This window comes from Equus asinus, chromosome 10 (assembly GCF_041296235.1).
Source record: "Equus asinus isolate D_3611 breed Donkey chromosome 10, EquAss-T2T_v2, whole genome shotgun sequence".
NCBI lineage: Eukaryota > Metazoa > Chordata > Mammalia > Perissodactyla > Equidae > Equus > Equus asinus.
This window is the reverse complement of record NC_091799.1, coordinates 14,061,476-14,087,946: the sequence shown is the minus strand read 5'-3', so window position 1 is coordinate 14,087,946 and position 26,471 is coordinate 14,061,476. Positions and strand designations below refer to the sequence as shown.

At 43.6% G+C, this 26,471-nt stretch overlaps 2 protein-coding genes across 8 annotated transcripts in view; one reads left to right on the top strand and one right to left on the bottom strand.

Annotated features, from left to right (window-relative positions):
* The window catches only part of DDX31 (DEAD-box helicase 31), a 73,158-nt gene extending 71,727 nt beyond the window's left edge, over positions 1–1,431 (bottom strand). For 2 of the 5 annotated variants that reach the window (XM_014863400.3, XM_070518456.1), the window contains exon 1: positions 852–1,267. In XM_014863400.3, the coding sequence (XP_014718886.2) occupies positions 852–1,022 (171 nt within the window). In that variant the 5' untranslated portion in view covers positions 1,023–1,267. Of the gene's footprint in view, positions 1–851 lie in introns of all 5 variants that reach the window. The other 3 variants (XM_014863401.3, XM_070518457.1, XM_044778494.2) reach the window with 3 other exon arrangements.
* A 383-nt stretch (positions 1,432–1,814) lies between these two features.
* GTF3C4 (general transcription factor IIIC subunit 4) lies at positions 1,815–24,477 on the top strand. 3 transcript variants are annotated; one of them, XM_014863396.3, is made up of 5 exons: positions 1,817–2,283; positions 8,727–10,553; positions 13,841–13,971; positions 16,841–16,929; positions 18,494–24,477. In XM_014863396.3, the coding sequence occupies exons 1-5, from the start codon at positions 1,939–1,941 to the stop codon at positions 18,556–18,558; spliced, it is 2,457 nt and encodes an 818-aa protein (XP_014718882.1). In that variant the 5' UTR covers positions 1,817–1,938; the 3' UTR covers positions 18,559–24,477. The 3 variants fall into 3 exon arrangements, with proteins under 3 accessions (XP_014718885.1, XP_070374556.1, XP_014718882.1); XM_014863399.3 differs by lacking the exons at positions 16,841–16,929; positions 18,494–24,477 and adding an exon at positions 10,667–10,791 and having other exon boundaries at positions 1,815–2,283; positions 13,841–13,976; XM_070518455.1 differs by lacking the exon at positions 16,841–16,929 and having other exon boundaries at positions 1,816–2,283; positions 18,494–18,632.
* Positions 24,478–26,471: the final 1,994 nt, after the last annotated feature.

Genomic DNA, 26,471 nt, shown 5'->3' with positions numbered 1-26,471 from the left:
ATAATAACCTTATATAAAGTAAAAATTATTGTTCTCATTTTATTGATAGGAAAACTGAGGACTAGAGAGGTAAAGTAATTTCCCCAAGGTCACAGAGCTGGAGTGTTGCAAGGCTGGCTGGCGTCTAATCCCAGGTCTGTCCAACTCCAAATCCCATGCTCCCGATGGCTCCTCTGTGCTTCCCCTTCCCCCTCCGGTGCAGATGCTGCTCCATCACTGGCTAGCGGACAGCTCCTTACTCCCAAACCTCTAAACCCTGAATCCAGACAGTGGGCGTTGGCTGGTGTGAGGTGACATGAACCCAAGGAATTTCAGCTTCAACACAATGGTTGAACAGGACTGAACTTCGGCAAGTGACTTGTCAATGGAATTATCTGCTACTTGTTCGAGAAAACACACACACACCTTCGTTGGGACGAGAATGTATCCTTCCTGATCTTTGAGGTAAGGTGATTGTACAACAGATTTTCTGCCCTGTAACCCTCTTCTTTTCTAGGAGATAAGTCAACCATCCTAGAGACCAGTTTTCAACTCTGGCTTGGGTTAAGTTTAAGGCATCTTTCTCTTCTCTAGTGAGAGGATTACACTGATGAGTTGTATCTTCTTCACCTCCCCTCCCACCCACCCCCACCCGCCATTGGACGTGGATGAAAATCCATCCCATGTTTGAAAACTCTTGAAAGAAAATTCTAATTTCCAGTCCTCATTCCTGAAACAAACGACCCTTAGAGTCGAGGAAGCCGTGGCTGAAAGAAGAGACGTGGCTGGTAAGTGACAGGGCTGGGACTCACGCCCGCGCACCAGTTCCTAACTTCTACGGGAAACAGCCTGCAAACCCTTGCACTACCTACCTTTAGAGTCCTCCAACTAGCAGCCCGAGCCAGCTCCCGTCCACACTCGCTCCCTCCAAGAACATTCCCGCGGGGGCTGGGGGGTGGAGGGGGAGTTCCGGGCTGAGACACGTGTTGCTCAGCGACTCCTCCAGAAGCTGCCTGAGGTCTGATTTTCCCCCTTAACTCCATAAACAATTCAGAACCCAACCCAGAGGCAAGGCGGCAGCTCGCGGCGCGCCCCGGGCCGGGCCCCCGGTACGGATGGGTCTGAACCCGGGTCAGAACTCACCCGCCTCTCCCGGGCCCGGCGGGGTTTGGAGAGCGTCCTGGGGGCGGCGGCCTGGGGCTCAGAAAAGTGGAGAAGCGTTCCGTCGGCGGCTGCCATGGCCGGCGGGGAGGCTCGTCCGGACCTGGCGAACCGGGCCCGCCGCTCCGCTCGGGCCCACGTGGGACGCGCACGAGGACCCCGCGTAGCTGCCCCACCGGGTCCTGTAGCCGCGCCCCTTCCGGGTCCCGGACGCACGGTCCGCACCAGTGAGCAGAGCCGAGGGCTGCGGCCGCAGGGTGGGCAGCGGACACAGGCTGGCGAGTGTGGCCGCCTTCTTGGCGTCCTCCGTGGCTTGGCCTACGGCAGGGGTTGACAGGTCACACTCAAGCCCAGTGTTCATGCTTGTGAAGTTCTCTGAATTCCTGAGAAACGAGAAGAGGCCGTGCGCCATGTAACCAACGTTTCCCTCCGCACTTGAGTAGCTAAGGCATAGCTCGCTGCCCCAGGAGGTCCCTAGAAGGGTCTGGGCATTGGTCACCCGGAGAGGGAGGTCTTCGAGGCTCCCTGCCCCTCGCCCACCCGCAGCCGAGCCCGGGCGCTTCGGTCCAGCTCGCAGAGGAGGCGTGTTTTCTAGACAGGCAGCGCCTTGGCCACCTGGCAAGGCTGGGTCGCCTAGCAACGGCGGGGTCCTTCTTGGCTCGGCGGCGCTGCGGGCCTGAGGGGAGGAAACCGCCGCGGAGGGCGCTGGGGGCCGGCGGCGGCGTTGCGGGAGGCGGCAACGGGACGGCGACGCGGGGTTGGCGCGCCCGGGGGGCCGGCCTCTGCACCTGAGGGGAAATGAACGCGGCCGAGAAGGCCCGGGTGGGGCGGGCGGCCGACGGGCCTGCGCCGCCCGAGGAGGAGGAGGGCGAGGCGGGCGGGAAGGAGCCGGCGGCGGACGCGGCCCCCGGGCCCAGCGCCGCGTTCCGCCTCCTGGTGACCCGGCGGGAGCCGGCCGTGAAGCTGCAGTATGCAGTGAGCGGCCTGGAGCCGTTGGCCTGGTCTGAGGACCACCGCGTGTCCGTGTCCACGGCCCGCAGCATCGCTGTGCTGGAGCTCATCTGCGACGTGCACAACCCGGGCCAGGACCTGGTCATCCACCGCACGTCGGTGCCCGCCCCTCTCAACAGCTGCCTCCTCAAAGTAAGTCATCCGCGGGCCCCGGCCCTGGACTCTCCTGTCCCCCTCGCGCGGCCGCGTCACGGTCCCTGGGGAGTCCTGGCCCACCCTAGTCCGGGGATTCTCCTCCTCGCACCCAGCACTTAGGGCTAAGCGGCTAGAGTCGCCGTAGCTTAAGAATCAAACAGACAAAAACATCTTGCAGCCGTTTGTGGCCACGTTCCGGAATCACCCGCCCCCTTCCGACACACACATATATCCTGGGATGTCCCCTCGGAGCCGGGTCCTCCCTTCGCCCCCGCGTCTGGCTGGCTTCTGGCGCAGATCACTCTTGGTCGTGCTTTCTGAGACTCCACCCCCTGTTGACCCAACCCCAGACCTGCCTCTGTTGTTGCTCCTTTTGTCTGGGAGCGACTCCCAGAGGCCCTCGGCTGGCTTTGTTTACTATGACGTGCCCTCCTCTTGCGCCCTGTTTGCTTTGAAGAAGAAAAATTGGTCCTTTCCATTGTCTTAACTATTTCAGCGACTTTCTTGTGAATACTCTTTGCTTCTCAGCTTGAGTAGATGGGTAAATACTGGATCTCTGGGTTTGTACTCCAGTTTTTCTTTAATAACTAAACACTTTTAGGATGTAGAATGAAAAAGCCTCTGGAAATAAATGCAGTTTTTAGCTTCAAGTCCAAGGTCTCTGTCTAGATTTAGTGCTTTCAGCTTCATGCAAACTAAATTTGCCTTCAGAACTTTAGGGTTCCTAAAGTTTTACTGTTTTAATATCATTTTCAAGTTTTTTTTTTTAAGTACTAAGTCATATGGTTCACTTTAGTGGTTTAAAACTTTCCCTATTTCCTTTATAGATCTGTATGCGTATTTGTGATCTATCAAAGTGTGCATTCACTCATTCAACAGATGTTTGAATACCACTATGTATCAGCTAGGCACTGATCTAGGTTCTGAAAGTAAAGCAGTGTACAAAACAAAGTCCCTGTCCTTGTGGAGCTTACATTCTTTGGCAAGTCATGAACAAATGACAGTAGTGAAAAATGCTGTAAAGATATGTATCTACATACAGAGAACTATTTATGTGGTGGCGAGGTGCTTTTATGAAAACTCTTACTCTGCACAGCCATTTTATTTATTTTTTGAGGAAGATTAGCCCTGAGCTAACATCTGCTGCCAATCCTCCTCTTTTTGCTGAGGAAGACTGGCCCTGAGCTAACATCCATGCCCATCTTCCTCTACTTTATATGTGGGACACCTCCCACAGCATGGCTTGACAAGCGCTGCCATGTCCGCACCCGGGATCCCAACCAGCAAACCCTGGGCTGCCAAAGCAGAATGTGAGCACTTAACCGCTGCACCACCAGGCCAGCCCCCTCTGCACAGCCATTTTAAATATGAATCATTAACTGTGGGTAGGGTGCAGGGAGCCCAGACCAGTGTTTACATAGTTGATTCAAGTTTTAAACAGACACCTTGGTGTTGTGTTAGATAATTGGTAAACTTGTATGACTAAGCCTTCTGAGGTATTTTTGGGGAAGATATGAACAAATTGGTTAAAGTATAAACAAATTAGGCGGACAGAAGGTGATAATGCTATGAAATTCAGAAACACTCAAGGGAGGCAGAAGAAGGGGATTTTAAAAGGTGTATCCTCTGCTGAAAAGGAACTTAACGGTTTCCAAGGGTGTTCATATACACATCAGAGAAAATTTTAAGTGTGTGCCAGTATGGTAGAGATTTAATGTTTTAGCAGAGAGAATTTAAAGAAAGGAAGAGTATAGTGAGGGGAGGTGCTTATCAAAGAAGGTTATCTGGTGGTGACTCTGCAGCAGTCCTAAAAGAAGGCAGGTTTGGGATTGTAAGAGGAAGGGAGGAAAGGGTCATCCAGGTGGCAGGAATGAGATGTCCCTCTCATGTACATACATATGTAAGTCATGAACATGATTTACTGTTGTTTGTCTAGGTAATGATGGATCAACAGATGAGCTCAAGTTGCTTTTCTAGGGTCAGAGGAAGTGAAGTGAGGCCAATTCAGGAACTTTGGAGATCAGGCTGAGGGAGTTGGCTTCAATCTAGGAAACCGTAAGTTGCTGTTACGGTATCATGTACAGACCTGGTATGGTTCAGGAATATGAGTTTGGCTGGATTCGAAGCAATAAGATGTTTGTTGGGGTCACTACAAAATAGGGGTTAAGAAATTGGATTTTGGCATAAATTAGGCCTATCTATAAAAGAAGAATAATAAAACCCACCTTGTTTAGACTTTTTGAAAGATTAAGTTAAATATGTGTGTATATATATGGACATTTATGTATGTACACACATACACACACCCACATAATCACTTTGCACAGCTCCTGGCACACTGTAAACGCTCAAGTTAAAAAAATGCAGTCATACAGGTATTAAGGAATGAGTCTGAATTAATGCCGCGGCTATGGATATGAAGATGTCCTTAGTATTCTCATAAAAATTTGACTCCATCATTAGTTCCACAACTGTCTAACAAGTAATAGGAAATCTTTATATATCCCTCTAATAATTGGTAGATAGCGTGCCTAAAATTAATTACTGGCATCTTCCCCTTTGGTACTGTTTGGAATGCACATCACACGCACCGTCAGTTAGCAGTCTTAATTAGACTAGGACTGCCTGGTGAATGAATGCTGAGTCGTCCCTGCAATTCTAAGAGGCCTCTGTGGGATCAAACTGTGGTGCAGTGGTAGGAATGTAAAGAAGTCTGTGTTCAGTACCTTGATGGCGCTACCCATTGACAGTCCCTGGGGAGTTGTCTACTCAGTGCCGTCCCACTTGCCTTTGCTCTAACACAAAACATGGGCATTCTGCAACCCAGAGCACAGTATTAGGGTGTGGCACTGCTCGAAGGCCACATGCTAACCCCCTTAGAAGCTTCTGCTCTGTGATTCTGTTATTTAGGTTATGAATATCTTTCAGAAAATATGCAGTTATAGACTAGTTCAAATGGTATCTGCTGTTTGCAAGTTACTGTCCTGGGCACTGAGGTTATGTGATATAAAGGTGAATGATAGAGCGCCGAAAAGCAATAAAATAGTGATTTAAGAATTAAGTTGCAGTTTTTCTTCTCTTTGGACTGCTGATTTAGTGAATGATCTAGTTGTATACAGTTCCAAATTCGAATAATATTATGTGTAGCTAATTTTATTGTGTATCAATTGTTAGAAGTTTTAGAAAGTATCAACTCCATCTAGCACATTAAGTTAAATAACTTGCTTTTGAAATAATATTCCTGCCCTCAAGAAGCTTCCTGTCTAATAGCTCCAAATGAGTTTTTGTTAGGTGCTTACAAAGTCCATAGCTATTAACAGTAATAGTGGCCAACTGGAAACGGGATAGTATGTAATTAAATGATTGGCTGGGGGCGGGCCTCTAGGAGCTGGACTCTTAAGTGGTATGCTCCTTGGGCATCTGAGCACTTGTTTTATTTTGTTAACTTGCTTTGTGATGTGGAGAGTTGGGGGGAGGTGCAGTAGGCTAATTCAAACTAATATGTTAGCAATTACTATACAGAACCATAAGGATGTTCCCTGCTGGTTGAGATCCATGCTGCCCTCCATCCTATCGAGAATTCTTCCTACAATGAGTAGGACCAAGGGTTGCTTGAGCTTCCTTATTTCATCCTGTGCTGCTGCTCTGGGTTACAAATTCTGTAAGTTTACTTTTAGTTCTATGGTAGCTTTTTATTTGTAGTAAATTTACCTATTCTAAGGATTATTGCTGAGTTTATTACGGTGTTATAGGATTTGATGAACAATTTTATATCTGCCCTTCATTTGGTGGACAACTTAATATCTCCCCTGCATTTTACATACTTTTATTAGGTCTCATTAGCACTTACTTAATTCTCAGAGAGTATTAATAATTATCATCATGGCTAACATTTATTGAGCACTTGTTAATGTGTACTCTGCATGTATCGACTTACTTAGCTTTCCTAACTCTATGAGACATGTATTATTATTCTCTTTTTAGTTGAGGAAATTACAGCCAGAAGGTTTAAGCAACTTGGATGGGATCACAGAGCTAGTATGTGATAGAACCCTGGCAGTCTGGCATCATAGCACAGATTTTCAGTCATTTTGCTTTGCTTATTATGTCATATTTCAAATTTTATCTGCCTGTACAAAGCTCTGGGCTTTGACTAGCATTGTTTCATTAACAGGCTAGCCGCCTATCCCTCTATTTAATTGGAATTTTCAGTCTGTATTTCTCCATCATGTCTGTGTGTCTGAGAAACTACCTTAAATGCCTTTCTAAAATCAAGATATCTTGCCTAAGACACCATTTCCAGAGTATTCTTTAGGATGATAAGGGATGACAGCCCCCTAAAAGATTCTGTTGTTAAAAACGAAAAGTTGGGATAAGTCTGGTGAAATGAGTCTCTTCAGTAGCTCCTTAGCCAAGGCCTTCGCTGTGCTCCTGTGGCTCTTGAAGGAGTGATGTAGGATATGTAGCATCGCTAAAACTTAGTTGGCCCCAGAACTCTTGTTGAAGGGACAGTTTAGGGGAGTGGTGTTCTGTATAACACACTTGAGGAAAAGTTAATCATCTAACTCATTTCTTGGACAACTTTCTATCTCCCTTTCATTTTATATGCTTATTTATTGTGTCATCTAGCAGTTTCAGCAAAAAAGAGAATAAGGTTAGATTATTCCAGTTACCCTAGTTTCTAATAATCACTGTAGTCTACTAATACATGGAGGAATTTTCTTCCCTCTGGGGCTTAATGGGCTGTAGTTTTTGTTATCTATTTGCCATTTGAGGGATATTTTTTAACTATTTGTTACACTCTGGTTTTCTGACACATCTCCAGTTGTCCAAGCTTTGTGGAGGAATGTAGTGGTTCTGAGTTCAGCATCTTCCAGGTTCTTTCTTTGTCCTCGAATGTAATCCCTCTGGGTTTGGGGACTTAAATTATTTAAAGTGACTTTTATTTTATCCATTTATGTCTTAGGCTTGAATTCCTTTTTAATCATGTTTATTTTACCCTTTCCGGTTTGCAGATCAGCCTCTATGTAAAAGGAGATTGACACTAAAAAGGAGTTGAATGGTTCTGCTTTCTTTCTGTATTATCCATTTCTCTAAAGACACTGGATTAGGGGCTTTAGCCTTCCTATTTTCTTTTTTCTTTTTTTTTTTTTTTTTTTGCTGAGGAAGATTTGCCCTGAGCTAACATCTGTGCCAGTCTTCCTCTATTTTGTATGTGAGTCGCGGCCACTGCATGGCCGCCAACAAGTGGTGTGGGTCTGTGCTTGGGAACCAAACCCGGGCTGCTGAAGCACAGCGTGCAGAACTTAACTGCTAGGCCATGGAGCCTGCCCCCTGGCTATTTTCTTATGACTCTGGACCACTTTCTTTTGGTCATTTAACTCTTTCTCCATCTTTAATGTACCTTTAAAATCTTGTTAAAGAGCTCACCATCATACAGCTAGATGCTAAATAAATAGCAGTGCTGATGGATGTTATAAACTTGAAGGCGGGAGAGATGAATAAAAACTAGAATGATCTCAGAAGGCCTCATAGAGAAAATTAGACCTGGTGGGATAGATGGGATTTAGAAAAGAGGAAAGAGAGTATTCTTGCCAAGGGAGCCAGGGAAGGCAGAGGTGGGAATGTTCAGGGAATGGCAAATAGTCTAATCAGAGTGGACATTATTCTATAGAAACAGTGGACAAAGCAGTTGTATTGGCTCTCGGCATAATTTGTAAATGAAATTTCAGATAGAAAACTTAAAGCTGGCATTTGTATCATAAAGATATTATTAAAAATCCAAATATCTAGGGGCTGGCCCCGTGGCCGAGTGGTTAAGTTCGCGCGCTCCGCTGCAGGCGGCCCAGTGTTTCGTTAGTTCGCATCCTGGGCGGGGACATGGCACTGCTCATCAGACCACGCTGAGGCAGCGTCCCACATGCCACAACTAGAAGAACCCACAACGAAGAATACACAACTATGTACCGGGGGGCTTTGGGGAGAAAAAGGAAAAAAAAAAAAAAATCTAAAAAAAAAAAAAAAATCCAAATATCTAATTGTATCAAAGATGTGTATAGATAGATATTTTCATGAATTTTTAATACCTTTACTGTTTTGTGGCTAGTTCGGCTAAATGCTCTGTTGACTCTGAAGAATCAAGTGCATCTCTATTATCACTATTGCTTATGTCAATTCTAAGAAGAATGTGGGAACCAAGCTATGAATAATGACAACTTTTATTCTGACCCTTAAAAAAAATCGCCATTTCCTGAGGAACTGCTCACTTAGTTTTAGACATGTACTTAATCTTTTAAATGCATGTAATACCAAAATTAACAAAATTGATATAAAGTTACTATATATATTAATGTGAATCAGTTAATACACCCAAGCAATATAAGTCTGTTCCTCTTACAGTGAAATATTTGTCTGATAGTTTTTATGTCTTTTACTTTCAGGTTGGCTCAAAAACAGAAGTTGCTGAGTGTAAGGAGAAATTTGCCACCTCTAAAGACCCCACGGTCAGTCAGACTTTCATGTTGGATAGAGTGTTCAACCCTGAGGGGAAGGCTTTGCCACCACTGAGAGGATTCAAATACACTAGCTGGTCACCCATGGGTTGTGATGCTAATGGCAGGTGCCTTTTGGCAGCGCTGACCATGGACAATCGCCTCACCGTCCAGGCTAACCTCAACAGACTGCAGTGGGTCCAGCTGGTCGATCTGACTGAGATTTATGGGGAACGTCTTTATGAGACCAGTTACAGGCTCTCTAAAAGTGAGGCCCCAGAAGGAAATCTTGGGGATTTTGCTGAGTTTCAGAGGAGACACAGCATGCAGACTCCAGTCAGGATGGAATGGTCAGGCATCTGTACTACTCAGCAGGTCAAGCATAACAATGAGTGCCGTGATGTGGGCAGTGTGCTCCTGGCAGTCCTCTTTGAAAACGGTAACATTGCTGTGTGGCAGTTTCAACTACCATTTGTAGGAAAGGAATCCATCTCTTCGTGCAACACAATTGAGTCAGGAATCAACTCTCCTAGTGTTTTATTTTGGTGGGAATATGAGCACAATAATCGGAAAATGAGCGGCCTTATTGTGGGGAGTGCTTTTGGACCTGTAAAAATTCTTCCTGTCAATCTCAAAGCAGTTAAAGGCTATTTCACTTTAAGGCAACCTGTTGTCTTATGGAAAGAAATGGACCAGTTGCCAGTGCACAGTATCAAATGTGTACCTCTTTATCACCCTTACCAGAAGTGTAGTTGTAGCTTAGTGGTGGCTGCAAGAGGATCCTATGTGTTTTGGTGTCTTCTTCTGATCTCCAAAGCGGGTCTGAATGTTCACAATTCCCACGTCACAGGCCTTCACTCCCTGCCGATCGTCTCCATGACTGCAGATAAGCAGAACGGAACGGTATATACTTGTTCCAGTGATGGGAAAGTGAGGCAGCTGATTCCCATTTTCACAGATGTTGCATTAAAGTTTGAACACCAGTTGATTAAACTGTCAGATGTGTTTGGCTCGGTGAGGACACACGGGATAGCAGTGAGCCCCTGTGGTGCATATCTGGCCGTCATTACAACTGAGGGCATGGTCAATGGCCTCCATCCCGTGAACAAAAACTACCAGGTCCAGTTTGTTACTCTCAAAACCTTTGAAGAGGCAGCTGCTCAGCTCCTGGAATCTTCTGTTCAAAATCTCTTTAAGCAGGTAGATTTAATAGACCTAATACGCTGGAAGATTTTAAAAGATAAACATATCCCTCAATTTTTACAAGAAGCTTTGGAAAAAAAGATTGAAAGCAGTGGGGCCACTTATTTTTGGCGTTTTAAACTTTTCCTCCTGAGGATTTTGTATCAGTCAATGCAGAAAAGCCCTTCAGAAGCCCTATGTAAACCCACCCATGAGGACTCAAAAATCTTACTGGTTGACTCACCAGGGATGGGCAATACTGAGGATGAACAGCAAGAAGAAGGCACTTCTTCCAAACAGGTGAATAAACAAGGCCTTCAGGAGAGGAGCAAAGAAGGTGATCCAGAGGACCCCACAGATGACTCACTCACCCAGTCCGGAGATGTTGGAGGCCGTGAGCCGATGGAAGAGAAACTCCTTGAAATCCAAGGGAAAATTGAGGCCGTGGAAATGCACTTGACCAGAGAGCACATGAAGCGAGTCTTAGGAGAAGTGTACCTGCACACCTGGATCACAGAAAACACTAGCATCCCCACCAGGGGACTCTGTAACTTTTTAATGTCTGATGAAGAGTATGATGACAGAACAGCACGGGTAAGTGTTTATTAACAAAGACATTGAAACTGTGAAAAGTCTGTTTTCTTCATGAGAAAGAAATGACCTAAATTGAATTCCTAAAGCTCAACTTTTGCTTTGACATTTTTTAGGTAATCGATTGGCATGAGGTGCAGGAGAATAAACAGGAAACATGGCTTAATGGAGAGGACATAGTCGTGTCACACATGGACTCTTTCAGTTCTTCCTCTTACTGGGGCCTGGCTTGATGTGCAAGGTTTGCGAGATGAGATTTCCAGGCTGTGGGTGAGCCCGAGCAGGCTGCATGTAGCAGAGCAGTGTGTGACTGGACAGTCACAGCAGGGAGAGTGTGGCACTGTGCCTTTCCCTGCCCGTTTGCAAAAGGTTTTGGAGGTTTTTCGGAGGGGCGTGGTGGCAGGGATTGTTTCCATTCCAAAGCACTTGAGGAGGTCTTCTGATTTAGTCAAGAAAGGCACGTAAAGTAAACAAATTATTACTTACATTTTGGATTTTTTTTAAACAAAAACTGAGCATAATCTTTATTTTGACATTAGAACAATCTTACAGTGTTATCCAAAACGTCTTCCAACGAATTCAAGTGCCCTGACAGAACACTGGGGTTCAAGCTTGGGAACACACTGCATGCTCTGTAGTCCTCTTAAAGGTTCCCAGTGCACATGAGCCTTCTGAGGGTTCTGAGAATTCCTACAGAAAAGAAACCATTTAACTGTGTGTAGCTCCGTGTTATCCAGACTTTATTCATCAGAGAACCTTCCTTTGAGCTAATAACTGCTAAAATTCTGAAGAACTTGTGTTTCAAGGAACATGCTTTATACTAAAATATTCAAAAGTACAAAAACTTATGTTCCTTTTTACTCTGAAGATTGACACTTATTCTCACTGCCTAAAATCTTTTTTAAAATATTAATTGAAGGCAATAAATTCAAATATCTTCATGCCTAAGGTTAAGCCATTCACACATCACCTGTTGCTTTTTCTTGTTGGAAAGTGTATGTCTACGTACGCCCCTAAAATTATTGCTCCAGGATGTTTGCAGTAATCTCGAGAGTAGTTAAGATGTACTGTTCATGTAACTGAAGTTTCATCTTTGAAAGTTAGCTTTTAAGAATTGTTTCATTGTGGTCTAAATTGTGTGGAAGAGTTTTCTTGTTATCACTGTCCCATAGGACCTAGCAGGGATATTATAAGAGGCAGTGAAATATTAACAAAAACATTTTGGAAAGTATGTAATGGAAGTTGATTGCTGATGGTTTACAGTGACTGTCCAGATGCTGCATGAGCATGGGGAGCTATATTTAGCATAGTTACGTGGTTCCAACAGAGCCAGTTTAAAGAAAGGAAGATTGTACTGTGCCCATCTATAACAACTGAGTTTTGATTGAAAACAATGCATTTTTCTTGTCTTAAATATCCCACTATATGGTGGCCGGCCCCGTGGCCGAGTGGTTAAGTTCGCGCGCTCCGCTTTCGCGGCCCAGGGTTTTGCCAGTTTGAATCCTGGGCATGGACGTGGCACTGCTCATCCAGCCATGCTGAGGCGGCGTCCCACAAGCACAACCAGAAGAACTATATAGTTCTTCTATAGAATTCTCTTCTAGAATATACAACTGTGTACTGGGGGCTTTTGGGAAGGAGGAGAAGAAGAAGAAAAGAAGATGATTGGCAACAGATGTTAGCTCAGGTTCCAATCTTTAAAAAAAAAAATCCCATATATGCATAAAATGAATCTTTTCAAACTTAGTTTGTTGACTTATAATAATTATAAATTGTTTCTGAGATTCTTAGCCTGGTATAGTTAGACCAGCATTTCTCAAGCATTTTTTTTCATTATCCTTCCCCCTGCCCACCAGCATTTTAAGGCATTTTTTTCTAATTGTTCTTGCCCGTGAAATTTTGATACCACAGATATATTGTGTATCTGTTTATGTACTATGTGTATATCTGTGCTTTATACATGAAAAGGGTAAAGAGTTTTTGTCCCCCAAGAACCAATGTTCGCCCCCTTGGAAGGAGTGTCACCCCTGTTGAGGATGCGTGAGTTAAGCTGATACAGCTGGGCTTGTGTGGTCAAAGCTCTTGAGAGCAAGCAAAAGCAGTCCTTCCTTTTGTAAAATTTGAGTGCATCTCTACTGGAGGAATTCTCAGCAGATTTTATCACTATCAGAATGTTTGGCCTTTCTAGAAAAGAAGGAAGGGGTGGTTGTCTCTGCTATAGGGGACCATAAACTAGATTTCTGAAGAACAAAAAAAGCCAAAAGGTAATGGGCTTTAAATTTGTAAATTATATATGGAGTAAGACACCCTCTGAGCGATTAAGATACCCTTGAAAACATAGTGAACTAATTTTAATGAATGAATTAGAGAGTCCTTCCGTGAGAGCTTAAGTGTAAATGGATTAAAAACTTTGATGGACATTATCTGCTAGTAAGACAAGAAGGGTCTTAAGGGTTGGTGTATCCCATGCCTCTCAATGATACAGCCAGTGAAGGTTTTTTCAGCAAAATAATGAAGTGGACCAGTGTTTTTCAGACTTTCACTTTTAAAGTGATATAATCCTAATAAAGTTGAGAAAAGTGAAGCTGAAATAGAGACAAGGCCTAGAACCTGCCCTGTTGACCTCTCACTGCCACCTCCCCACTGCCATGGGTCCTGCCGTGCCTTTGCAGTGGGGCTCAGTGGATCTCAGATGGCAGGCTCCTAGACTAGATCGGTCATGGGTCTTTGGGCTATCAGAAGGGGAAATTATTATTTTTTAATTCAGATTATCTTTTTACTTTGTAAGACTTTCTTAAAGAACATTTTCTTTCTTTCTTAAAGACATTTCTTTCTTTCTTTTTTAAAGACATTTGCACAGTTCTACAAAGTTAGTATTTCATGTACTATTTTGCCTATAGAGGTTAGGCTTTTTTCTTAAAATCAAAACATTGTAAGTAATAGCTAAATACTTTGTCTTCCATCAGAACTCTGAAGTCCTTGTTTCAGAAACAACTAAAACAAGGCAAGAAATCAGATTTTGGTTTTTCAGAACGGTTTTTCCTTTAGTGGTTATAGTTCACCCTGTTGTCACAGGGTCCCTGAATGAATCTTTTTACTCAGCCAGTTGACACAAGTTGAAGGTCTAGCTTTTGGACTTTCAGCCATTGCGGTGGGCCCATGTGGACATACAGATCTCCTGCCTCATGTGAGATGCCGTGTGTTTGTTCCTTTCTCCCGGGTCGGTAGGCTTTTCCTTCAGGAGGCCCTGCCCTCTCCACTAAACACTGCGGGACTGTTTGTCTTACTAGGTGCTGATCGGACACATCTCCAAGAAGATGAACAAACAGACTTTTCCTGAGCACTGTAGTTTGTGTAAAGAGATCTTGCCGTTCACAGATCGCAAACAGGCAGTCTGTTCCAATGGCCACATTTGGCTCCGGTAAGCCGTTTTAAGCCAGCTGCTGCTTTTGCTCATTTTGGGGTTTTGTATAGCACAAACCACCGTAAAGAATTAATCCAAAATACATGTTGCCCATGCCATTAGGTTGGAGAAAAGCTGCTCTTATAAAATCTGGTGTGGGCTTTTTTCATCAGTTTGACTAAAGCAGGACACCCTTTAAAGACAGTTTTTTACTGCTTGATATTTATAGGCCTTGCTTTCTTTATTTTGGTAATGCTGTTTTCCTTTGAAGTAGCATTAAATTTTTTAAAATTGTTATTACAAAACTACTACCTGTTAATGGAATATAAAAGTGCTTATGCCCTTTTTTGTTTAACTTTATAATCAAAGGTAGGAGTCTTCCTCCTTCCATGAGTCTCACTCTGAGAGGGAACCCTGGTGTGTCCTCCTTGTCTGGACCTGTGAGCTGCAGTTGACACAGCTGATGGCTCCTTGCTCCTCCTTGCAGCACTTTCCTCACCTGGCTCCCTGGGCACAGTGCCCCCTGATTTTCTTCCTCCCTCTGACTCTTCATTCTTAATCATCGTTGCTGATTCTACTTCATCGTCTTGATGTCTGTCTTTGGACCTGGTCTTCTTGGATCAGTGGCCTCTCTTGGCTGTTGCATATCATTTGTACACTGGTGACTTAAACATGTAACTTTGGCCTGAATCTCTTCTCGTCAATCCAGACTTACGTATCTAACCACCTGCGCAGTATCCCTGTTTGGAAGTTTAATAGGCATTTCAGATTTGAATCCAGCCTTTCCTCACTACCTCCACTTCTACAGTCCTGGTCCAAGAGACCATCATCTCTTGTCCAGATTATTACAGTTATCCGCCAACTGGTCTTCCTGCTTCCACCCTTACCCCTTCCAGTCTGTTCTCAGTATAGCTGTGATTGTGATCCTGTTAAGACTTTGTCAGCTTGTCACCCCTCTGCTCAGAACTCTCCAGTAGCTGCCCATTTCTGATGAGTAAAAGCTAAAATCCTTCTAGTGATCAAGACAACACAGCCTGACCCCCATCCCCTCTCTGACCTCATCTGCATTTCTCCATCTTGCTCACTTCATTCTGGGTGCACTGGCCTCATTGTTCCTCAGGTACTCGAGGTACTGCTCCCACTTCAGGACGCCTGCACTGACTCCTCTCTCTGCCTGGAAGGCTCTTCCAGCAAGTGTCCAGATGGCTTCTTCAAGTGTTCCTTTATCAGTTAGGCCTTCCTGGCCATGCTACCTAAAATTGGAACACCCTGCTGACATCCCTCTCCTCTCCCAATAGTCTTCATCCCTCTTCCTTGCTTTAATTTCCTCCTTAGCAATTATCACCATTTAATATATTTTTTACTTTTTGCTTTTCTCCCCCGCTCTGGAATAGAAAGCCCCATGAGGACAGCGAATTTTGTTGTGTCGTTCACAGCTATTTCTAGAACAATGCCTGGTACATGGTAGGCACTCAGTATATTTTATAAATTAATTTTTAACAGAAACAGGCTTGTGCTACACATACTTTCCTTAACAACTTGCTGATTCTCTTATTAAAATATTGTGGACAGTTTTCCATTCAGTACCTAGATCCCATTCTTCAGGCTGTAGAGTTTTCCATTGTATAGATGTTCTATTGTTTACTCCCTTATTGATAGATATTTGGATTTTTCCCAATTTTTATTGCGTTCCTCCACTTTTTCTGTTTTGTTTAGACTTTTATTTTTTAAGGGGAGAACAGGAAACAAGCTTGTAGTAGTAGTAGTAGGCTTGTAGTCACCATCATGATGGCAGCAACAGCCAACGTCTGTTGAGCACTGTCTCCATGCCAGGCGCTGTTCCAAGCACTGCGCGTGTCCTGGGTTACTGCATCCTCACAGCCGTGCACAGGTGCACTGCGATTATTTCTGCTTTTACAGATGAGGAAACTGATGCCTGAAGAACTTAAATAATTTGCCCGAGGTCACACAGGCACTTAGTGGCAGATCCTGGCGTTCTGCCTCCAGAGTTCACATGTGTAACCACTATACGCTGTTCTCTCTCAGGCGGGTGCTTCACAACAATTCTTTTCCTTCTTGCTGATTGCAGTTAGTGACAGGATACCCGGTCTGATTTCTCCATGTGAGAATGTGTGCTTGCCCTCACTCAGGTGTAATCTTTCTTCTGTTATACCCAAGTCTTTACTCCAAGTAAATCTCTTTACTCCTTGGAATCTCTTCCCTCAGCTCTCTTCCTCTTTGTAGTTTCCTACTCCGTTGTTCAACGCAATGACTGATCTTCTGGAAAAGCTTCCCTGCAGAGCCCAAACACACTCTCCCCATCTCGTTGCGTCCGCCTTCCCTTATTCGCCTGGTCCTGGGAGATGCTCAGTGAACAGTCATTGGATGAGATTGAACCTCTGAACATTGGATCCTGTCCCTTTTTTGCACCATTAATATCGTCTTCTATATCCTTCAGGTTTTCCCCACTGTCCTGTCAGGTTCTTAAAGATAGTGTTTTATACCTAGTCTTAAAAATCACTAACAAGAATAATTTTCAATATAGTACATGATCAGTTTTTTTTAACATATCAAAAATTCAAAGTACAGTCAGGTATGAACAGACTCAATTCTGAACTGTGGGAAGAAGCCGCAGTGACTGTCTGGATTAGAAGCTTTGTATCTCTGCTTAGTCACCTGATACCCCACTTTCTCTTTAGTAGCGTCGGGGGTAGAGGTCTGGCCCTCTGAGCTGTGCCGAGGGCTACGTTGCTGCCACGAGTTTGTGAAGAGTGCCTGCCCTTGACTGGGTTGCTGTGTGGTTTGAGAATAACTGGCTGTACTGAGTCGCCCTCGGCCTATGCTGCTTTCCTCTGCGGAACTGACGATGCAGTCTGTCTTCTTTCAGGTGCTTTTTAACCTACCAGTCCTGCCAGAGTCTGATATACAGAAGGTGTTTGCTCCATGACAGCATTGCCCGCCATCCAGTTCCAGAAGGTGAATGCTTTCCCAGCCTGGGCGGGTGAGGTTGAGCATGCTGGCAGAGCACCAGCGCCTCAGACTCATGGCTCGGCCGTGCTCCACACTGCTTAGTCTTATGCCGTCAGGGACGCTGAGCAGGCTCATTCTGCTCTTTACAGTATTACCATGAAGGCACAATTAATTTAAAATGATAATTGGAATATGTCATGTTCAAGTACGTATTCATTTTAGTATGTGAGTGTCTGCTGTTCTGTCACTGCTGACAAATTACTCATTCAAAAACATGTCAGAACTTGTTGTAGACAGCGCATATAGATTATATTTGAATGAAAACTCTTCAAATGGTAATGTATACGAAGACAGCATTGCTGAACCAGCAGTAGCTTCTGCACTTGGAGTCATTCTCCTAGCCACCATGAAGAGGTTTTTCTCTGGTTGGTCTGTATTCTCTTTCTTGATAGCCCGGTGACACAGCCCACATTTCTGAGATAACTGGTTGGAAATAAGATCATAGACATGGGCAAAGAATTAGTGATTTAAATAGCCACACAAATGTCAAATTTATGACCTAACATTCATTAACGTCGCACTCTAACCAAATGAGCTAACTAGACACAAGCGTATACAATTATATATGTTTTGGGGGAAACTTCTGGTCTCAAGTAAAACAGAAAACATTCTATATAAAGCTACACCCTTATTCTTGATTTTTGCTCTAAACTGGCTGAAGCTCTAATTCTGAGAAGTTGATGTGTTGTGTTAGCTGCGTATGTTCTGTTTTAACTTTTTAGTATGGAAAATGTAATCATATATGAAAGTAGAGAAAAGAGTATAATCAACCCTTATGTCCCCATCATTCAACTTCAAAAACTGCCAACTCACGGCCTTTAATGTTCATCTGTAGTCCCCCACCCCCTTCCCTCCTCTGATTGGATTATTTTGAAACAAATTTTGGGGAACTTTTCAACACTCACTGCAATTGAGAATAGGTATACTATTTAGACAAGAAATCAGGAAAAGATTGAAACAAATTAAAAAAACAAATACACCTGCCAGTTGGCTTGAATTAAGCCACATACAGCTTTGGGAAAGAATGAGAACCTACTGGGTCCAGGGAGGAGTGGTAGAGTAGAGCATTTCACAGACCAGGAGGGTTTTTAAGAGGGGGAGAAGGTGTTGACCCAGTGTTGCGATGTTTTTATTTCTCCAAGTAATGCATTTTTTAAAAGTGACTGTATTTTATAAAAGAATATTTCACCGTTAGCAGTGTATGAAGGGTACACTCTCAGAACAAACTATAGTCTTTAAATTGAATAAGTTTAGCTTTATGAAACTCTTATTCGTTACCCTTATTTTCCTGTTTCATCACAGAGGGATGAAAATTTCATCCCACACTTAGCTTTGGGGACAACAGATATAGTACAGCCTCATTTAGAATGTTGGAGTGCAGTGCTTTGTCAAGGACACAGAGCTGGGACCAGATTGCTCATCTCTTGACACTGCAGTCCAGCCAGGGCTCATCCCATTTGGCTGCCGCTTTTTAATCTAACGCTCAGTACCACTTGTCTTCCTTTTGCAGATCCTGACTGGATTAAGAGGTTACTGCAAAGCCCCTGCCCTTTCTGCGATTCTCCTGTCTTCTAAACGTCAGTGGGGGGAAGATGGGAAGGGCACATCTCGGCTGTAGAAAACGCCCTCCAGCCTGAAGAGCTGGGATGCGCTGGAGTGAGCCTGGCCTTCACACATCAAGAGGCGCTCCTCCTGACTGTAAATAGAGCCCTGGGAGCGCATTCTGAAGTGCGTTCTCTCTCTCCAGGATATCTTTAAAATGACTGAAGGCAGAGATTTTAAGTCATTTTGAGATGAACATTAGCCCCCACTCCTTACTCAATGAGGAACACTTATTTTTCAAGTGTCAACTGAAGCAGTTTGAACAAAAAGAACGCTCTATCATTTCTAGGGACAGAGTGCTCTCTTCCAGAGCTGGGATAAGGACCGTGCCGGGCTGAGTTAGGCTTTAATCCTGGCCTTGGCCTGGAACTGCTTTGTGGCTCCAGAGAGCTTATTAATTCCCTGGTACGAGGTTGTCAGTGTACCAGCAGATATTAGAAGTGTCTAAACACATGGGCCTGATATTTTGTTCTTAGCAAATAGCTGCAGATCTGTGTCCCACCGATTCTTCTTTTCCATGCGTATTGAAAACATTTTTCTAAAACTCTATATTTTGAGAGGTTGAAACCAAGACTAAAGTTGGTCCTAATGTGTGAAAAGATCAGGTGACTCCTGTAAGTTAATAATTGTGACTTGTTTTCCATGATCTCCTGTGTCGTCGGATTTCCTGCCTCAACTCCTTGATATACATAAGGATGTCCAGTATTCCGCTCACCTCTGTCACATCCCTGCTTCGGACTGGACTGTGATAACCGAGACGAGATATTTGTACATAGAAGAAAAAGAATATTTTCTCCTTTTAGTATTAAATTAAAACTTTTACTATTTTTAATGTTGACATTTCCAGACATTTCATTTCTATCTGGTATAGGATTGTGCACAGCGTCTGTGTAGAGACTTCCAGAAAGAGACGGGCAGCTCAGAAGTGCAGACACTGGCACTCTGGTGCTATAAGTGAGTTCAGCTCAGTTGACCGGAGCCTGGGAGTGTCTCCTCCCTGCAAAGGTCCTTGATATTTATGATCCAGGTATTTCTCTGTGGGCTCCTAAGAGGAGGTGTTAAATGTCAATTGGTCTTAAAACGTAAAATAAAAAATAGACATTCTGGAATTACAGTGTTCTTGGATTTTTAAAATAAGTGTCCTAGAGATTGGTGCTAATCAACAGGACTGTAATGCACACATCTTGAAGTGGTGCATATGTCTGGAAAGTTGGATGGGAAATACAAAATGAGAAATTCTAACTCATACACTCTTTTGCCTTTATTCTAATACAGTTTCCTGCTTTTATTTTGTATCCTTAGTGAAAGACATTTTGTCCTCACTTAAGAAACACTTGATATTTGGATAACACTAGCGGAAACACACCACGCACCATACTTGTGTCCTGTCCCCCCGGTTCAGATGTAGTGGAGACGAGCCCCTAGGAGGCACTTCGAGACAGCCTGCTTTGAGATGTCTTTCGTTTCCTCGTCAGATTCTTTTTGCTTTGTCTTCTGGGTTTAATTATGTATTTGCCGGAATCTTCTGATTATCTTTCTCATTTTGGTGGTAATTTCAAGAATAGTGTTTATCCAGATTTTAGGGTCCAGCGTGTTAAATTGATTTTCAAGAAGGAACCAGGTAGCAGTAAAATCATGGCCACTGCAGCTCAGAGGCAGTTGTACCTGTGGCTGCTTCACTTTGCAGTAAATATGACAGTAAAGTTTGGAATCATGGCAAGGAATTACTGCAGTTTTAATAATCATGGCATGCTTAGTCTCACTTATTTTTTTGTTCCTAATCAGAGTCAGTAGTTGATTTGTTCTGTTGGAAAATTTTGTGCTGCTGCCATTTAAAACTTAGATTAAGTTTTTGTTTAAAGCAGCTGTGCATTTTTTGAAACATTTAACTCTTAGGAGTTAACTACAAGTTGCTCCTGAATCATTTTGAGTGTCTGTATAGGAATAGACATGGCAGCTGTTTTACTAGAACGTGGCTTCTCTCCGCAGGGGCCTGGGCCCAGTGGCATTCTTAAGACTCTGAAACCCAACCAACACCTGCGTCAGCCAGGCTTCTGCACACGCAGCGGGGTCTCCCCTTCTCCTGGCCCCCCAGCCGCAGGGGCTGATCCAGTGACCTGTGAGGAGAGGAGATTTGAGCTGAGGGCAGTGCCCCAGTGCACGTCTGCGTTCACTGAGATTCAGCGTACCTGAGGGTAGGGTGGTCACTGAGACCTAGGAAAAGTGAGAGGGACACAGGCGTCTTTAGATTATTAAATGCCTCTCCTGTTCTAAACTAGTCATACTCTCTATACCTTCCTAAAATTTGCCTGATGTGTTTAGTGGCTTTCAAGTTTATTCAGCTGTCCCTGTAATAACTGTTTCAGGAATGGAAGGAGTGGCAGGAGTGACGTTGCTGCACTGTGTTGAAGAGCAGGAGCGGAGCTCCAGACAATTAGACCTTTTCAGCTACAACCCTGCTGCATTTTGGGAGTCTGATATCCACACCTGTATCACGTTTTCTCTGCCTGGGGTTAATTTGTTCCTATTATTCCAGATAAGAAATTGATAGCTTGTTATGCTTCATATTTATTCTGAAATCCTCATGTGTCCACCACCCAGACTTCAGGCAATCTCTACCTACTGTTGTATCTGCCAAAACTACCAATTATTTTTCAGTGTCAGAAGTTGTCAGAGCCACTGGTGAAGCTCCCGGTTGAGGTGACATTTTTCTGCTGCTTCCTCTACAAAGTATTTGAGCATGTTAACGTGGAAGCGTGTGGTTGGGCCTATTAGTAAGTTTCACAGGTTAATTAGGTTAAAAGAATGTTAAAAGGACGATAATTAAATATTAAAGTATATTCTGTGGTGATTATAACAGCATCAGATAAGACGCAGAAGAAACTGCTGCCTGTGGGTGCTTGGGAGGAGGAAGACAGTGCTGGCCTGGGGAGCGCCTGCCCCTGCGGCCTTGGCGCTGCTCTGAGTAGGTGAAGTGCTGCCGTCCCGGAGTGAAGCCAGGAGTTAGCACCCCTGGTTGGTTTCTGCAGGACCTGTCCGTGCCTTCTGCTCCTGACCTCTCTCTCGCTTTTCCTTACCAAGGGGGTCCTCTTGAGTACCATTCCTTTAGTTCTCTCAGCTTTAGAACACATTCAGAGCGAACAGATTCCATGTTTGAAAGAAAAATAGATTAGTGATAAAATTTCTAAAAGCTAAATCACATAGTGGGTCTCCCTTCCTAGAGGAAACTATTAAACAGTAATTTTTCTCTCTAAAGGTAATAGTGTCAGTTAACTTGGTAAACTGTATCCGGGTTTCTTCAGAACTCTTAGTCGTAATCTCCCCAGCAGAGCGCTCGGCAGCTCTCGGCTGGTCTTGGGCTGCGCTGCGCCCGAATGTGTCAGCTCCTTCCCGCCACCCGTCCCTCTCCCCTAGCCAGTGTGATTGGTGACCAGCAGAACTTGTGGCGTAAGCTAAGCTGCCTGCGCTGTGTTCAGAGTCAGCAGGCTTAAACTTTTTACGGGAAAGGTGTATTCTGCCCTTTTTCTTTTTAGAGCTTGGACAGCACAAACAGCAAGTAGCCAGACGAATAAACAAATCTCTTTACAGTTAGCCCGCCGTGGACTGTTCTGAGTCCCTGCGTGGCGTCCCTAAATCGTGACGGTGCCTTGGTGCTCTCAGCCTGCTCTCTGTGTGGGTGGAGGCGAGCGCCTCAGGAGCCCACCCTTCCCCTCGAGACTGTCGGATCTTAAAATGCCTCTAAAGAATTGAACTGAAGTGAGTTGTTTTCATTTCAGTTATTAGTGGAAGTAGCGATTAGCAGCTTCAAGCAGAGTTTTAGACTGTATCTCAAGTCTCATAGTTATTAAACTTTGAACTGCTCTTTCTTGAAGCCAGAAGGTTTTTGGAGTTAAGATCTTCACATCTAACATGATATCTGCTATTCAGACTGATTATACAGCATGTGAAATTGGACTGTCTTTAAATTGAATTAAGTCAAATTTGCAGAATATAGAGTTGCTTCTGATTATCTCAAGTACTCAGCTTTGCTATCCTGATGGAACAGCGGGGTTTTTCAAAAGATTGTGAACTCATTTCCATGGCGCAGATATGAATCAGTAGCAGGACCTGTTAGCCCGGCTGAGCCTGGTAGATAAGACGCAGCCTCCCATCTGCACACAGACAGGGCTGTTTCTGAAAACTGGCTGTGGAAATCCATACATTTAATAGAGAAATGACTGTTTATTAGGATGTCCTCTAAAAAAGTTAATCCTTTTGGTATATGAGCATTTCTCCCCCAACCTCTTTATCCAATTAGGTGAGGCAGCTTTTCTTATCTTGCATTATCTTTGAGTTGTAACTGAACTCCAGCAGGACACTTCATGTCCAATCTGAGGTCCCAGTCAGTGAGTTTCTTTGCAGCAGTATGTGTGGATTACCAGCACGGTGTTCGTTCATTCATTCCAGGCTGGGAAGGAGCTGAAAAAAGGGACAGATGATACTCTTGTCCTGATACCCTAAGGTAAAGGCAGGGGCCATCTGGTTGAAATATTGTAAATAGGTTGGAGGAATTACATTTCAGAACTCTAAATCTTGTGTTTATTTCTAAGGTAAAAATTTGCTTACCTCACCCTGAAATCCTGTTACTTTCATAAAAGTCCTGTAAAGTGGTCATACTGACAGTGTAAAGAGGTGGTGACAGCTTTGAGGCGTTTCATATGCTATCGCTTTTACATTTAGCTGACAGACTGGGAAGCTTTAGGGTATTTTGTTTTTGGTATTAATGCAAAAATGAATTATGTCTTTTTCAAGACTTTGACTCAGATTTGTACTTTGCTGAATGAAAGGAAAGTGAATATCAAACTTGTTTATACAGAAATAAGACTAAAGAAAAGTAAGTCTGTGTTGTGTGTAGTGATCTATGCTTTCTGTTTACCCAATGCCTGTGCTAGTCTTTGTGCTCGGCTTTGAATTGTATGTATGTTTACATATGACATTTTTTGAAATAAAAAGAACAGGCATCTAAAAACTTAAGGTTATAAAAAGGAGATGGTTTTTTAATTCTTAGCATTTGATTAGGTAGTGTGTTATAGATTTTTAGTGTTTAAATTTAAAAACTTTAAGAATAATAACACATTTTGCTTGGAATCCCCCCCATCCAGAAAGATTGGCACTTCTCTCCATTGTACATATGCCACGGTGTCCATGACTAGATTGTAAGCTCCTCGAGGCAGGCACTGATGGAAAGTGCCTTTCAGACAGTTGGTGCTCACGACATGTGTAACGAGTGAGTAACTTCCTGCCTCCTTCAAGACGAAGCATGGTCCACTTTCTCCAGTGCGCTCAAAACTGCAAAGAACTAATGACCAGAAGAGGGCCCGATTCTTTCTTGGGTTTGAACTGAGTTTCTTGGGTTAAACCAGACCATGCCGTATCCTTAGCACTGTTTAGCCTTCTCTTCCCGAAGATAATACACTAGTATCCTGAGCTGTTATCTAATATTAGGGCAGAGGTTTCTGGGAAAAGTTTGAAGTGGGGAAGATTATAGAGAAAATGAAATGTGAATTTTGGAGGGTGTCTGTCTGTATACAGCCCTGTGGGGCAATCTTATTTTAGTTATTACTAAAGAAAGGGGTGACAGATCCTCTGCTTCTTTACCAGTTAGCTGGTTGGCCACTTATCCAGTTCATGAAAGACTGTTGGGTTTTAGCCTTTTCCCGTTTTGGATTCCTCTCAATTGTTCGTATTATTCTAGTCCTTAGACTCTAATGAAGTTGCTGTGAATACCCAGTGCTGTATATACTGCCAGTTTTCTAAATGTGAAATAACCTCCAACATGTTGTGTTTTGTATGCAGAGCCACTAGTATTGTTATCTTGGCCACTTTTTTATTCGAAATAAATAAATAATAGAATTATTTGTATATTGTGTGCATATTTTATCAGGTTCACATGGTTTGTGCAAAGCTTAGAAACCTCTTTACGCCTGACCAGCTCCAGCAGGGTGAAGTAATGCCCAGGCGTGCACAGACGGGAAGGAAAGCTGTGTATGTTAGAGAAATGGCCATTAGCAGCCACCTCAGAATCAGGTCAGTATGTCTTTGGTTGTTTATTCCAGAAAACGTTAGAAGGAATGTAAACGGAAATAATCAAAAAGCTTCAGTAGGATGTTAGGCCATGTATTCTTAACACTGTCAATGAAATAGCATCTCGTGAGTACTGAAATGAAGTACTGATTGCAAGGATCTCAGCAACGACAAACACGTAATTCAGACAAATACTCCAGCTGAGAACAACCAGAAAAGCTAGATAAAACACCAAACAAGATAAAGAAAATGAAAAGCACACCTAAACACATCATAGTAAAACTGCTGAAAATCAAAGAGAAAAAATCTTAAGCAAAGAAAAAAGATAAGTTACCTTAAAAGGAGCAGTGAGAAGACTCGTCTGACTTCTTGATGGAAACAATGAAGTGGGAAGGCAATGGAAAGGCGTGAGAGGCAAAAACTGGCACCCAGAACCCCAGACTCAGCAACAGTGTCCTCTAAGAATGAAAGTAAAGACATTTTTCAAACAAACAAAAATGGAAAATAATGCATCGCTAACACCAGCACTGAGGGAAATTCTAAGAGGTGTCGTCAGGTGGAAGATAGTTCAGAGAAGGAGCAAGGATGCAGAGCACTGAAAAGGTGAGACAGGTGGGCAGAGACCGTGAGCACGTGAAATGAACAGAACATTCCGAGAGGCTTTGAGATAAAGCACCTGACTGCAGGTCAGGAGGTGCTGTGTTCTGTAATGCCCGGCCTTGGCGAGGGACAGGTAAAGTGACCAGTCTAAGTTAGACTTGCAGAAGTCAAGTTTCCTCTGGAGTGATGCCTGAAGAACAGCACAGGAGTCTATAGTTAAGCTAACAGAGGGGGAATACCAGGGCTTTTAAAAAATATTCCAATAGACGAGAAAGGAGGAAAAAAAACATAGAATAGGCTGGGAAAATGAAAGCAAATAAGGTAATGGATTTACACCCAAATACAGCAGTAATTACACTAAATGAAAATGAACAAACAATCCAATTAAAGCAAAGATTGTCTGATTGATTAAAAAAAAAACTATTGGTGGTAGACATGATGCAGTCTATACAGAAATTCTAATATAATAATGTACACCTGATATTTATACAATGTTACAAGCTAGTATGACCTTGATTAAAAAAAAAGCCTGGCCCTGTGGTTAAAGTGTGCTCCACTTCAGAGGCTTGGGTTTGTGGGTTCAGATCCCAAGCACAGACCTACTCCACTCACCAGCCATGCTGTGGCAGTGTCCCACATACAAAAAAGTAGAGGATGATTGGCACAGATGTTAGCTTAGGGCAAATCTTTCTCAGCAAAAAAAAAAAAAAACAAAAAAACCCAACATGTTGCTTAAGTGATAAATATAAAATATAAGGATGCAGAAAGTTTTAAAGGATGGAAAAGCATACTATGTGAACACAAAAGGTCGTTGATGTTCCATTTGTGTCCCCAAACCCTCATGCTATCATTGTCATGTATTTTCCTCTTACATACATTATAAACCCAACATACAAAGTTATTTTAACAGTCACTTGTCGTAGCTCAGACTATCACAACAAAATACCATCGACTGGGTGGCTTAAACAGAGAAATTTATTTCTCACATTTCTGGAGGCTGGAAAGTCCAAGAACAAGGTGCCAACAAGGTAGGTGTCATTCTGAGGCCTCTTGCCTTGTAGACGGCGGCTATCTCGCTGTGTCCTCACATGACCTCTGACCAGGAGAGAGCAGGGTTCCTGACGTCTCTTCTAAGGGCACTAATCCTGTCGTGCGGGCCGCACCCTCGTGACCTCCTCTAACCCTAACCACCCCCAAAGGCCTCGTCTGCAATGCCATTACTT